The following is a 15,563-nucleotide window of genomic DNA, read 5'->3' as shown; positions in this document are numbered from 1 at the left end:
AAATTTAAGAGCATGATAGGATTTGGCAGCACGGTGGTGCAGTGGTTAGCACTGAAAGTTCCGGGTTCGAGCCCCGGTTCACCCGGGGCTTTTCTGTGTGGAGTCTGTGTGTTCTCTCTGTGTCCTGTGTGGGTTCTCTCTGGGTACTCCAGCTTCCTCCCACAGTCCAAACACATGCAGGTTAACTGGTGACTCTAAATTGCCTGTAGGTGTGAATGGGAGTATGAACGGTTGTTTGTCTGTATGTGTTGGCCCTGAGATGGACTGGTGATCTGTACAGGGTGTACCCCACCTCTCGCCCAATGTCAGCTGGGATAGACTCCATATGAAGACATGAAAGATTATAAATGTGTGTGTGATATTAAGCACATTGTGTTTTTCTGTACTTGTGACTCAAATGAGATCAGATTATGTTTTCTGACTGTCCTGTAGGTCTGTGTGGGTGGCTCACTCTGACTGTTTAATATTAGGAGCCACTAAATACTGTTTATTTCTTTAAATGCAGTCGTGTCAGTTATAGCCTGGATGGGCCATCTGAGAGTTTGACTCATCCCTGGAAGCTGAGTCTCTTCCGTGACTCAGTCTGCAGCCTTTACGCCACATTAGCATCAGATATCAGCCGGGTTCAGGAGAAGGGAGAGTGGTTTTTCTTTTCATTTGAGTGGCTGTGAGAAGAAAAGCATATCTGACACTGGTGAAAAGCACTGGTGATATTCATCTATAATGAATGGAGCACAGGCACACACACACACACACACACACACCACTATCGTCTTTTCTCTGGAGGCACTGATTGTCTCAGGTGGGGGTGCAGGGATGGTGGTGGTGATGGTGTGTGTCTGTGTTATCAGCAGATTATCATTTTTCTGTCTATTTTTTCTCCTCTGCCCAGGTTTCTATCATCACCTCAGGATCCCCTAGTGACCTCAGACAAGAAAACAAAGACATGTGCGTTTCCATGTTTGAGTGAGTGGCTCAGTCTGTTCATATATACATTAGTGCAAAGGTAATAAAATTAGTGGTCTCTCTTCAATTATGGTATTTAACCTCAGTGATAAGAGTTTTCAAACTTCCTTGTAAGATTTAGGGTTCATAAATCAAATGATTCAAGACCCAGATGTGACACTTATTTGTCACATTAAGCAGTTTTTCTGCTGTTTTCTGAGGTTTTGCTCAGGCTCCAGTAATGGCCTGAGCTGAAAGGATCAGAGAGGAGAATGAATGTCACACCCAGTAGTTGCTCATTTTATCTCATATACTGTCATTCCTTAGAAACTGGTTGTTGGTGCAATCAGGTGGAGTAACTACTTCTCTTTGTTACTGTTACAGTTGAGTTACTGTAAGTCAGATCCAACTACCAAGTCTGCCAAGCCATGTCTCAGCAAGAAGCTGTGACTCTATATTCATCTAATGTGACACAGTGACCGCATTTAAAGATGAAAATATAAGGTAGTCTGATCCTGACGTTATTGGACACTGTGGTAAAACTCTCATAAACAAACACACAAACAAAATCTCTGCACAATCTGTCAGAACTCTTGTCATGACCAAGATCTTTCGATGACCACACTGATTACTGACTAGGGGCAAAATCAGTCATCTGTTATGGGATCCAAACTGCCATCAATAGCGGGTTTCCAATCAACATCTTCTGCATAATCAATAAGTCATCAGCCAGTCAACTTTAAATAGCAAATCAATGATATCATGCAGGGATTGATAAATGACCTTTGAGTTACTGAGGGGTCAACACATGCCTGATCCATAGTCATTTCCCAATGCTATGATGTCATACATACACATGTGTGTGTGTGTGTGTGTGTGTGTGTTTCCTCACATGTAAGAGTGTATTTTATGTAATTCTAGAATTGTTTTCTCATGATCAAAAGTCAAACTGAAATGAGTCTTGCATAAGTCGTGTAATAAAAGCCACTATGCTGATATCTGACTTGCTGCAGTCACAGAGGTGGTGGAGTGCCAGAATGGCTGTAAGTGGCTGTTCATCATTCTATAACCCCCACAGATCCTCAGAGCTTAAACTACGAAGGTGACTTGAGTTTTGAACATGAATATTTAAAATATCTGGAGTACTTGTATATTCTGAAGTCCATTTAATAAGAAAACTCAGTTGTAGTATGAGACCATAAAAAGTCCCAAATATCTATTCTAAAACATCTCATCTATGATCAGTCGTATAATACAGGAAGAACTCATGGACCATTACCAGAAACAAGTCAAAAATATGGTGGACTTATAGAGACCTCTAGTGTTTAATTAATGTTATTACACCTTAATGAGCCAGGAACACGACTTCTCCTACAGACCCACATCTGCTTTACATTCATAAACATAAAACCAATTTGTCAGCTCTTTTGACACAGTGATGCATTGGTGGACAAATTCATGATTCAACTGTTGGACCTTCTCAGCTAGAGAGACTGATGGCCCAAAGGTCAGCAAGACAATGGGAAGAGGGGAGGTTCCTCACATGAGAGATGTGTCATTTCCTTTAATGTAATCATTTGTGTTTCTCTGCTCAAGGCTATAACGTAATGTTAACACATGGTAAAAAGCTAGTTAAATATACTTTCTTGTTGTGCGTTAGCCATGGAAGAAATATCCTGTTAGATGACTTCAAAAAATACAACCTGATTGACATTACCTACAGTGATGCTTTTTCCCCCTCAGTTTTATCATATGAAATTGTGACTTTACATTTTTTGACCTCTAAAATGATATAGCAAATTAATTATATGAACTGGTGCTACACTACAGTGTCACATTTAAGGCATGCATACACACACAGAGTGAGTGAAAAGGAAGTACATTCATCTAGTACCTTGGTACATTCAGAACATATTTAATGCATTTTTATGTACAATTTTGGCAACAGTAAGTAGGTACTCAAAACAAACAGTCCCTCTATGTGTTACTGGATACAGCGTTTTTCTTCATTTCTTTTCTAAATTAAGTACACACACAAAACACAATAGCAAATGAAAAATAATTTAACAATAAACTAAAGAATCCTGCACACTTTCACTGTATCTGTATCATTCACTCAAACATATCTACAGAAATTACACACAAGGAATCACTAAGAAACCACACAATAATTGACTTTATAACTGCATATGGATGCCCTAGGGAACCTATAAATTGGGTCTTGTCATGTCCTGTTTTTACATTTCACATGACGGTTCCACAAAGATCACTTCAATGATGGCACTTTATTAACATTCTTCACTAGAGAAGTGGAAAGTTTTCTGCAGGTGTTCTGTAAAAATGTGTTATCCTTGAAGATACAGAGGCAATCCTGGTAATCTATCTTTCATAATGGACAGATTCTGACCAGCAGGATAAGTCAACATGTTAAATCTCCATAGCAACTAACACTAAAGAACATTGTTATTTACTCCACTGCTTCATGTTAATAACTATCATAAGCTGAGTGATGGAAAGCTCCATGCAAAGTGTGAAGCACATGAGGAGCAGGTGTCTGGTGAATGATGTTAGCTCTCATGAAAGTAATTCGACATGCACTGATGGTGATTTCTGGCCACACACTTATACGCATATGTTGAGAGATGATGCTTCCCATGCTGATACATCGGTGCAGGGACATTTGGATAATATCTGTGTCTGTTTCCATGACTTTCACAGCTTCATTAACAAAGACAAAAAAGCTAAACATTTTTTTTTAGGAATGCAGCTGATAATATTCTACACATCAATACTTCCCATAAAAAACCCAAATGAATATGATATGTCTTATTCCTCTGTGCCATAGAGCTCTGTTCTTATTCAAAAACTATTAGAACTCATCATTGAGTCCCTCTCCTCCATTACCATGGACACACATACTGTAGTTTATTTTGGCTCAGTCCCACACACACTGTGCTGCTGGAAAAATTCACTAGTGATCAAACATGGATTCATCTGCCACTGAAAATAGTCCCAAACAAATGTACTATTTCTTCCTTTTTGAGTAACTTTAGCTAACTTGACTACAACCATTCAAAAAAAAAAATAAAACTATCATTTCGTTGAATTATTATTTGAACAAAATTAAAAGCTATTTGTTCAATTGTCCTCAATTATTTGGGGTTCCTGTCAGGCTGTTTTGAAAGCAGACCAGATTTGTTGGGTCTCTCTCTGTAAATACCTATTTTAAAGAGTACGGTCTAGACCTGCTCTATATGAAAAGTGCCTTGAGATGACTTTTGTTGTGATATGGCGCTATATAAATACAATTGAATTGAATTGAAACAGATCATCGTACTGACTAGACAGAAATCCAGTTCTCACATGTAATCATCCGTAAACCTGTCTTTGAAACACAATAATATTTAAAGCCACATATAGGTCCAGTTTGGCCGTGCACACATGAATGGCTCTGGCATGATTACAGCAGGGTGCTGGGCTCAACATGGAACATTCAGAACGCCTTATTCTACAAGATGCCAGTCAAACTCATATTACCTGGTGGCCACTGGCCAGGTTGTTTTCTCCTGGAGGGAGAGCTTAAAGTTTTGTTTTAACTTAGCATTATGAAGTAAATGTTGATTGTGCAATGTAATGGCTATAGAAAAATTACATCTTAAGATTGGTTTCCTATTTGCAATTTGCTTTTGTTATACAATTCTGTCAGCCACCTGATGTGAATTCTCAGGGAAAAATTAAGGCTTGATTTATGGCACAAAGGAAGTGTGCCTGTAGCCCAAATTTGACAGTTAATATACTGGGGGTGGAAGGCAAGGCTATAAAATTATCTCACAATCCAGATCTGCCTGTTCTCTAGTTCTGAACCCCCTTAACTTACAGGGTGCTAATCACAGCCATTTTCAAGTTATAACTTAATTTAAAACAAAACAAAACAAATATAACATCATTGCAAAATTATCTCCACAAAGCCCAGCAAAATGAGCTTGCATAAAGAAATTCAATATATGGTGTGCAAAAGGGGAATATACATTTTGTCTGCTTGATTGTTTTGTACAGCATTTGTGTTTTAATTACAGGTTGTCAGACTTAACAAAAGAGTACAAAATATTTTTTGCATATCCACCCAAAAATGAATGAAGTCCTTTTCTCATCCTTGTTCTAATATCTAAGAGACAGGCCATTATCAGTTTCTATCATTGTTTTAAGGCATATATCACACAGAATTTATCATCGTACCCAAAATGCAGGCTTAATATGCCATCTTTAACTCATCAGCTGATATCCTGAGCCTGCTGTTGACCAGTTAATGTACTCCTGTACAGACAGTAGATTGAAGTTGTGTTTGAAAGCAGTTCCTGCGCGGCTTGTGTGACTGACCAAAGCAAACATCCTGGGGATGTCATCTTCCATCTCCTCCTCCTCAGAACACTGTGCACTTCTTGTCTCTCTTTTTGACAGGCGGAGGGCAGAGCACAGCTCGGATGGCCTCATCAAAGACCGTCTTCAGCCCTCGCTGTGTCAGAGCAGAGCACTCCAGGTACTTGACTGCACCTGCCACAGCAACAGCCACGGACATGAGGACATGGAGCAAATAAACCAGGGTGGAAGTTTAACATAAATTCAAAATCACCTTTACTACCAGTTATTAGCAAAATGCATTGAGTGTATGAGGTATGGCTACTAAATAATGAGACTTATGAGGATAAAACCACGTGGTTCACAGTCACACAGAGTGTTATATATTAAAGGTTGGATTTTCATGCACAACTGTTGTAAGTTTCCAATAAGTGACGTCTTTGGTTCACTGCTAGCTGCCGATTGAAGTGCATGTGTTTTTGCTAAGGCGTTGGAAAATGATTTGCTTAAAAGTTGAGCAACGCATGAAGTTGAAACTTTTGGTGAAATTGAACAAAACAGCAGCTGAAGTGTATAGGGAACACTACATGTTACCTGCATGTGTGTTTGAACAGCGCAAAAGATTTAGTGAAGACAGAGAGGATGTCCAAGATGATGAATGTTGTGGGTCCATGCACATCAAAAACTTATGAAAACATTCAACAAATTGAACAAATCGTTTGAAATGACCGAGGACTCAGTATAATAGTATACTGAGTATAATAGCCATACCTCATATTATTCCATGGTTAATGAAGGACAAATCAAATGTTTCCTTACCAAGACAGTGTCTTCAAAACAACTTTTCAGGCATATATTTGTATTTCCTACACAATAATGATTGACATTTTTAGCTACAATTTACAGTTTTCTGAAATATTTTATCAAAAGATGAAATTTTTTCTGCTTTAAACATCTTGTGCAGTAACTCCAGCTTCAGCTGTGTATTTATATAATACTCACATTTACCATTATTATATGACGAATAGAGCAATAAAATGGTCATTGTGAATTCATGTGGAAATTACATACGTAATTACGAATCAAACTGGCAGGAATACATGTTGTATCCTTAGAAGAACAGAGACTTTGGTGCAGATTAAAGGTTCAGTTTGCATTTTTGGGTGTCATTTGGTTTCTACACAAATTCATGCTGAATGAAACCTATGTTAGACAGTGCACAGTAACTAAGTAATTTACCAGTGGTTTCATCAACATCAAGCAATTTCATCATAAACTGAACCAACCAACAAACACCACTAAACAGCTAATCTGACTATTGCAGGACCAGTGGATCATCAATGAACAACCGAGTCCACCAAATGTTGCCACTATCCTCTGCAGACAGACCATCTAAACAGTCACTCCCAGGAACTGTTCTGTTTGAAAAGTAGCATCCCTTCCAGAGTGATTACACTTGCCCAGGCCTTGGCCTTGAGAAGCCTGTTGGCTGAAAATATCCTGCAACCAGCAAGAAAATGAGAAACACCGATGTCATCATTCACAGCCTGAATGTGCTTGTTCTCTGTCCTGTGTGCAGCTGTGAATGCAGTGACATCACTGCTGAGCAGCACACAACACTGTGGAATGTGACATTTGCCCTACTGTCTTTAAAGGGGGCAAGGGGAACAGTGTTGGACCCATTCTTGTCCTTTCACATCCATGTTCCTGCACAAGTTTACATACTGTTGTCACACCACTGGTTCACTGTCCTCATCACCACAACTGACTGTGTGCTCCAGTTGCTGCCTGCAAAACACCACCTTTTCCCAAGGCGCTGCTAGTTTGATGTGTCATAATTCATTAACTATGAATTCTGTATTCTCTGCACAGGAGTCTCCTCCTGACTACGCTCATTGCCCTTTTCTGTTATATCAAGCAGGATGCTCACTTTGAACCTGAATCACACTGAACTTCTGTGTGCTCAGTTAAATTCTTTACTATGGTTAATATGTTTATGTTTTCACAAAGATCAGCAGTCACCTCTATTCCGCTGCTCTCAACTACATCATATCTCTAATTACCAAAATGTGCACTGGACAGAGCCTGATGCTTGCTCTGTTAAACCCAGATGCAACCTTGTGCCGTCTTAAACAATAGAGCTGCAATGTTCTATCTATGTCCATACTTTGTAGTATCCTGCATGTGCTGCAGTACCACCTGTCAAGCCTCTGATGCTGTATATTTGCAGAGGATGGCTATTAGCAGACTCTCTACATGGACCCAGCAAGCCTTTCAAAATGACCCACCAATGTGAAGCTGAACTTTTAAGGCAGAATTTCTCCTCCAGACTTTTGGAGTGTGCACATCCCAGTTCTTCACAAATTACAAAAAAAAGGGAAAAAAGACAAAAGCAAAACTAAATCTGACCACAAAAATGTATACACAAGATTTTGGTGGATCTGCACATGTAAAATTCTCATTGGTGAATTTGTGGGAGCAGCCACATAATGTATAAGTATTCAGAGCTAATATTCCACAGTAGATACAATCATGATGTTGAAAAAGAGATTGGTTACAATTTGAGTGACACCTCAGTGGACCAATACAGAATCCCTTTTGCAACTTTTGGTTCAAATAAGGAGGAGGGTGATTTTTTTGGAAGCCATGTTTCTACCTGACGGGTTGAAATCCAAAATAAGAGATAAACATAAGAATGTTTCACAGGGATGTACTCTTTAAAAATATATACAATGATTTCAGTGTTTCTGGTTTTGGGATATGATGTTTTAAAGATCTGCACAGCATCCTTCTGCTCCTACTATGATTAAATTGTGGGTAGAACGTTTGGTCTCCCTGCTCTAACTCCCTGTAACCCCTGTGTACTCACATGCCTTATTTCTGTCAATTATATAGTTTATAAGCCTTAGTTTTTCTTTTTTACCTCTTTGACCTGACATATATATCACACTCACAATGCATGTACATGACATACAATTTCATATAAATGCCAGTTTTCAAATACAGCATAGTCAGCATATCACCCATGTCTCTGATGATGTGTGGTGTTGTGTTTACTGATGCCTAAGTGTGCAGCTGTGAGGCTACATTTAGAAATAACTGAAAGTCGATGCATCTGACAAGAAGACCCCAAACTGTCTCCAGACTTATTTTGCTGCCTAACTCGGTCCAAAGCACAGTACCATCAGCTCTAAATCCTTACAAAACCAAAATACAGCACCAACTATTTTATATTTATTATTTATTCATTTAGCAGATGGTTTTATCCAAAGCAACTTAAAAAGCAAGGGACAACACTAAGGCTTCAGCACAGTGCAAAGCCTTTAAGTAAGTACAAAGTATTAAGAACTAAATCTATTAAATAAGGCAAAGTGCAAGGAGCTAAATTAATGAAGTTCACCGAAAAGTGCATAGTAAGTGCTAGTTTGGCATTTTAGGGTGTTAGAGGTATCAGGAGAGGAAGTGCTCTCTAAAGAAATGAGTCTTAGATAGAGGGACGCTCCTGTTCTGATAGCATTTAGGAGCTCAAGTCGGTGGGTCTCTGTAGAAAAATATTGACTTGGGTTTTATTCCGACAACCCTGTGTAGCCAGTGGTGGTCAATGAGCAGTGGGTTGACATGTGCCCTTTTAGGCTGTGTTTAGTACTATAATGTGTTAGTGTGTCAACATGACACACTAACGCACACACACATCCTTGTACACTTATCTTTGTGGGGACCCTTCACTGACATAACACATTTCCTTGTCCCTTACCCTAACCTTAACCTAAGTCTACCCCTACCCCTAAAACTAAGTCTTAACCCTAAAACAGTCATTTAAACTTGTGGAGTCCAACTGTATTTTGATCCCTACAAAGTTGCCGGACCTCACAACTATGGGGGGTACCCGGTGTTTGGACCCCACAAATGTTGTAAAACAAGCCCACATGCAGTCTCTACCTACCAATCTCCCTGGCCATGGCCAGGCCCTGTGGGTAGGTAATGGGAGAGAGCTTTTTGTCTCTCAGACGTTCAATGGTATCCTTGTCATCCCGCAGGTCCACCTTGGTGCCCACCAGGATGATGGGTGTGTTTGGGCAGTGGTGACGAACCTCTGGATACCACTGCAAAGAATGAGCATAAGATGCAGTCAGAAACTATGGATACAGCTGCAAACATCCACAGTGAAACACAGTGCACATCTCAGGAGCAGCAGAGGATACACAAAACCATCCTTCACTGAAGGAGCACACGCACATTAAAAATCTGGCAGCGACTGGACACTGCCACTGATGACTAATCTGAAACCACATACCACAGCTCTATTAATACTTTATATTATAAATGAAGTGGACAAATTATAGAAGCAACTCAAGAGTTAGACTTCAGTTGTTTCCAGACTCATCATTTAGTTAAACACAGTGGATCTGTAGGTCTGATTGAGAACCATGAACAACTTTTCTCTTCATTATCAGCTATTTCCTCTTTCAATCTGTGTCATGAATAATAGTCAGGGAGTTGAGGAGAGCCTGATGTCTTTAAGCAACAGTATTTCTACCGTCATTCAGTCACATGTGGCTGAAAATCTCAGTGTCGGCAGCACACCAGTTTTTCAGTTTTTCAGCTTATTTGCTGATGAACAGAGCAGACTGTGACATCTCCATAAGGAAACACTGAGACAATCTGATGTTTCATCCACATCACATCCAGCTAGGAATCAGTGTAAGGAGCAAGGAAAAAGTTGCAAGTGAAAGCAACATGGTTGCAATTAGGACAGTTGAGGTGTACCCTTAGTGTGGTTTACCTGCAAAGACTGCCAGTAATGTGAAGCTCTGCACACTGTTGACAGTATTAATATGTAACTACAGTTGATTCTGTTTAGGACACGCTCTCACATTTTGTTATAGAGCCTGACACTGGCCAAAATTCCTCCCAGCTCACTATAGAAGTTTTGAAGTCAGCACAAGTAGTTCACAGCTCAACGTCAACAGTGACCCTGGAGAAAATTTGGGGATTTGGATGCTTGTAATGGATGCTAAAAAAAACCTAATGTTCTCTTTATTTGTTGTTGTTTTTGGTCTTTTTTCATTTACACAGTAGATCATATCATTGTGTACAGCGACTGCAGTTTCTTTTGTTATATGATGCATAGCTGAGATCAGCACCTTAGCTCGGACGTTCTCGAAGGAGGCAGGGCTCACCAGAGAGAAGCATATCAGGAACACATCCTGCACAGAGAGGACACAGAATTACATAGTTAGGCAACATTAAACTGTCAAGATAAAAGCTCCATGATGGAGATAGAATTGTTATGTAGAGCAGGTACAGACACAATCAGTGGCCCAGTAAGTGTTCAACCACAGTCCCAGCTTTAAATAGTAAAAAAAATAATGTAATGACATCAGAGTATTAAAAGAGATTTAGCATGTATATGATGTGTAAATGCCAAATGAATAATTTTCAGTTTAGTTCAGAAGACGTTTGTTTGTGAGTGCATGAAAACATTCAGAATTTCTGACCCGGCTTATGACTTATACTGTATTGTATTTGTGTTTGGATTATTCATTTGAGCTTTTATGGATGGAAAATAACCCCACACATGATTCAGATGAGCTTTGAAAAAACAGCTTGCTGTGTGCGTGTGTGTGTGTATGTGTGTGGTGTGCGTCCACTACCGTCTGGGGGTAGGACAGGGGGCGTAGCCTGTCGTAGTCTTCCTGCCCTGCTGTATCCCAGAGGCCCAGGTTGACTGGTTTCCCGTCTACCATCACATTTGCTGAGTAGTTGTCGAAGCTTAGAGACACACAAGACAAAGCAACTCTGTGTGTGGTTCTGCTTTGTTTCTCCTAAAGTCCAAATTATACAGTTGACACATATTAGGTTTTCACATTTGTGTAGTGTAAGATGTAGCTGTACTCACACAGTGGGGATGTACTCTCCAGGGAAGGCATTTGTGGTGTAGCTGATGAGCAGACATGTTTTACCCACCGCACTGGAAAAAGCAGAGAATAATAACATTGAGAAATACATCCAGATCAGCTGAATCAGAAGTATCCATTGATTCTGAAAGACTGACTATAATGCAGTATACTGGGAACAGAATCAGTAAAACATTAAGTAGACAGCAGTGAACTGGACCTGTATCCACAGAGGGAACCAGGTTTTCTAAGCATCAGGTAAGTTTCAGGTCAGATACAGTGACTGTTATCCATAATATCTATTTCACTCTTCACTCTAAGTGGTTCAGATACTGGCTTAGCTAGTTAGCATTGTCACTTAGTTGAGTTAGTAACCAACAGTTACACTGGCTGTACACATTTAGTTTGTCAGGTGCGACCTGTTTTAATTTAGTCAACATCACTCAGTAAACACTGACATTAGACTGAGGCTAAGTTTGAACTTTGAGCCGGTGCAGCCGGTTCCTGATGCACTGTTTTAATTTGATGCTGTTGATGAAAACTCAACACTTCCTCCAGGTTTACATGTTGTTGATGAGGTCACACTGTACATTTCCACAGCACAAAGTCAAAAACCAGAACCATGTCACATTCAATCACTGATTTTATTTCCAGCGTCAGTCAAACTCAACACTGTCTGGACATTTGACATTAATAACTTGACGATGGCTCAAACACAGCCTGCAGGAAGTGTTGAGTTCCATTAACAGTGATAGAAATAAAAAAGACAAGAAGATGCAGTTCCAGATTACTGGTGAATTAAAACAGTATTTCTGTTAAAAGGAGTAACTCAGCAGCAGAGTGCAGCAGAATATGACATGAGTCTGTTGTTGTTGGCACTTAGTAGATTTTTTTTAAACTGTTGTTGTTGCCTTTTATTTGACATTCACAGTTATGAAATGTTAAGAATAATATTTTTTTATTTAAATAATGATGCACATATGCAGTCAGTAAGATCATGTGCTTATCACCATTTGGTTGGTCCAGGCTGGGACAGCCTAACACAGAGAAACAGGACTTAGATTATTTCTTTTGAAAAAATTTTAGAGGCAAAAGAGTCAGTTGAATTATCTCTTGATTATTTTTGCTTTTACATCTAATAGCAAACAGATCCATTGTGTCGACTTTCTCTGCCATCATTTGTCGGATGTTTCTGTTTTTTCATCAAGCGATACACACACAGGGGCCGGGAAGATAGGAAGAAGAGGGAAGTGCTCAGAAGACAGGGACAGAGAAAATGAAGAGTGCATGCTGTTGATAATGACAGGCTAAGATTTGGCGTATGCAGATAAGGCAAGACTGGTTTATCTCTGTGGAAGCTTTCAAACACAAGGGAAATTCAAACTGCTTCACATAAAACTAAAAGTACGATGACATTTAAAGGACAACAAGAAGAAAGTGATGAATGGTTAATATTGATGATTTTTCAGAAACAAAGTTCTATTTCCCTGTCTTTGTCATATCTAAGTCCATCAGTGATGTATACCAGGATTTCTGTGCTGTCACAAAGTGCAGCCTATTAGAGAAACTGACATGGTCTGGTTTCCATGGACTGATGAAATCTTATGTCATGCTTGGGATAAAGCAGGGTAAGATATATGTGTGTCATCAGTTAATAGCATTATGTTGACAGAAAGAAAAGCCAGAACTTGGCTGCGAGGCCACTTTGCAAAACTTCAACCAACTCTGGTGGGACGTGTGCCCGTATAGTGTTTTAGATGATGATGGTTTTCCCCAGCGCTAATGCTGCAGCAGAGAGGCTGTTCTTCACTGTCTCTCCCTCTCTGTCAGTTATGTTTCATTCGGAGCATAGTGGGCAAAGAACAGGAGTCAGTGGTTTGGCACTGGAGAAGGGATAAAGTATAGTGCCCCCACCTTTCTTTGTGCTAAATCAAGAATCGTTTTGAATCAATTCTGAACTGAACCAACGAGTTTGCAGACTCATATTTGACTGGTCTAATGATCTGCTGTGAAAACAGACTCTTTTTTTCCCAGTGTTCTTTATCATCCTGGAGGTACAGTCCAGGACTAATAGACAGAGACTTGGAGAATCAGTGCCAAGGAGTGATGCCATATGCTGCACTTCACATGGCTCCCATCCCATGTCACCACATACTGCAAGTTTAGGGGCATTTTACACCCAGTAAACAACACAGTACTTTCATTTATTTTTTATACTACTTTATTCTCCCAGTTCACTGCATTTCAGGGGGAGACATTGTACTTTTTATTCCAGTACATTCATCTGACAACTGTAGTCACTTTGCAGATTAAGAATTTATACACAAAATCAGTTCATGGAGCCCATATTAAACTAACCAACAGTACAGTGTGTACAGCAGTTACAGTTAGCTGGACCAGCTGACCCTGACAGGGGCCACTCTGAATGATTCATATTTTACTCTTGATATTTTCAGTACATTCCCCTCACTTAGGTCAAATTCACTTACACAGTCTACACATCTGTTACTTTTTTAAAAAAGATTGTAACTTCAGTACTTATTCAACTAGTGCTGATTTCTTGTAAATGCAAAACAAGACGTTTCTGGGTGGATGAACATGCATTGCAGCAGACCCTCTGACTGGCAGTGTGTGTATCTGGTGAAAGCATCTCAGGCTGGTGTGTAGGTGTGACTACATTACATCATTACAGAAAAAAGACAAACCCACGAGCAGCCTCAGCATCCACCTCTCCAGTATGTGTGTACAGCACACACAGACACCACACGGATTATCAATAAAGCAGCTGGATATGTAGAAAATCAAAAATAATCTAATAAAATCAGATGAAAGATAAACCTCACGTGTTTTTGAGCTCTGCCGCCCATTTCATCATAATCATCATTTCATGCCAGATGAACATTTCACACCCTCCAGAGCTGAAAAAGACCCCGGTGTTTTCTGTGAAAGCAGACTCACACCCTCCCTCTCCAGCCCAGCCCCTGCTGCAACAATTGTCCTGTCAGCTGCCAATTCACTCAAGAGAAAAGACTCAAAAGGAGAAATCCTCACCCATCGCCAACGACTACGCATTTGATGGCCTGCATTTACGGAGAGAGGAGCGCTGCTGTCCGCGGGTGGAGGTGAACTGAGTGTCTGACAATGTGCCGCCACCTGCTTTCTTTACGCTTCTTCAGCCGTAGTAAGCGGGGTGGTGCTGTACGGCTGCTGTCAGCTCCCTTTACCGGTACGCCGGCTACAGACGAAGTGGTCCGGGAATCAACGAGCGCATTTAAAGGGCCAGCCAGCTGCTCCGAAAATAAACGAACACCCTTAGCCTTATTCCGGGGCCAGGGTGTAAAAGTAAGTCGGTGTGGGTCTGCTGTGGGTCAGGACTGTAGCCAGAATACACCTGTATTTCCTGTACGTTTTACACACACAGCTTTTTATTTGTAGAATGTAGATTCCTCTGCTGCTTCACCCTCACAGGACCTCACTGTGGTAACTGTGGAGTTGTTGGGTCTCCCAAATCCAAGCTTAACAGCACTGTTTTAAAATGCAGTTTCATTCATTTTCTCTGTCTTGCTGTAATGACATTGTCTAAAACTAAAAAATGATGGTCAGACAGTAAAACATACACTGCAATGGCTGTCAGCTTGACTGTTCTTGAATCTGCACAGCAACAAGACACACAATCATCTACAACAAAGTGTATGAAGTTATAAGCTCACACCTGCAGTGAAAAATAATTTAACTATGTAACTGTAGTTAACTATAACTGTATTATTTCTGCATTTGAAACAGCTCATGTTTAAATTCCTTATGTGTCCTGTCATTGATGTCAAGTCACATCACAGCAGCTGTTTGTGACTAAAACAACCTTGGTGTGACTGCACCTTCATCATCACAGGTCATGGCCTGACTCTGAGATTTATGGCTGTAAATTTTCCATCGTCACACTGGAAAAATCTTCTCATTTTATTGTGTCTTATTGTCTTTTTTACACTGTCCACATCAAAGCTGGACATCTCATGTCTCATATCCCCCCACAGATTCTCCCAAAGGAATGGTCAGAAATGATTTATTTGGAAATGTCTTATAGCTCACATTAATAATTGTTTGCTTTGCAGTATATAGTTCTGTGAATGTACCTATAGTTTTGGTTTTTGGGAGTGTAACTCGCTGGATAATTCCATCCACTTTTATTTAAATACAGATAATAAAATGACACTCATGGTTGGTGACAACTAAAAGGAATCCAACCATGAAACTGAAGGGCTAATGCACACTGACAAAGGCATATCCAAAACGTCTGTGGAATTTTTCAAAGAGTTCATATTTGACAATTGAATCTGAATAAAAGGAAATATCATCTCAGGTGTGCAG

At 40.0% G+C, this 15,563-nt stretch overlaps 1 protein-coding gene across 1 annotated transcript; it reads right to left on the bottom strand.

The window, feature by feature from the left end:
* Window positions 1-2,844: 2,844 nt before the first annotated feature.
* rac3a (Rac family small GTPase 3a) lies at window positions 2,845-14,445 on the bottom strand. The gene is made up of 6 exons (XM_018697722.2): window positions 14,250-14,445; window positions 11,201-11,272; window positions 10,956-11,073; window positions 10,446-10,508; window positions 9,245-9,404; window positions 2,845-5,496 (listed from the first exon to the last, which is right to left on the bottom strand). The coding sequence occupies exons 1-6, from the start codon at window positions 14,282-14,284 to the stop codon at window positions 5,366-5,368; spliced, it is 579 nt and encodes a 192-aa protein (XP_018553238.1). The 5' UTR covers window positions 14,285-14,445; the 3' UTR covers window positions 2,845-5,365.
* Window positions 14,446-15,563: the final 1,118 nt, after the last annotated feature.

Source organism: Lates calcarifer, linkage group LG11, assembly GCF_001640805.2.
Source record: "Lates calcarifer isolate ASB-BC8 linkage group LG11, TLL_Latcal_v3, whole genome shotgun sequence".
In the NCBI taxonomy this organism is placed as follows: Eukaryota; Metazoa; Chordata; class Actinopteri; family Centropomidae; genus Lates; species Lates calcarifer.
This window is presented reverse-complemented; position numbering and strand designations above follow the sequence as displayed.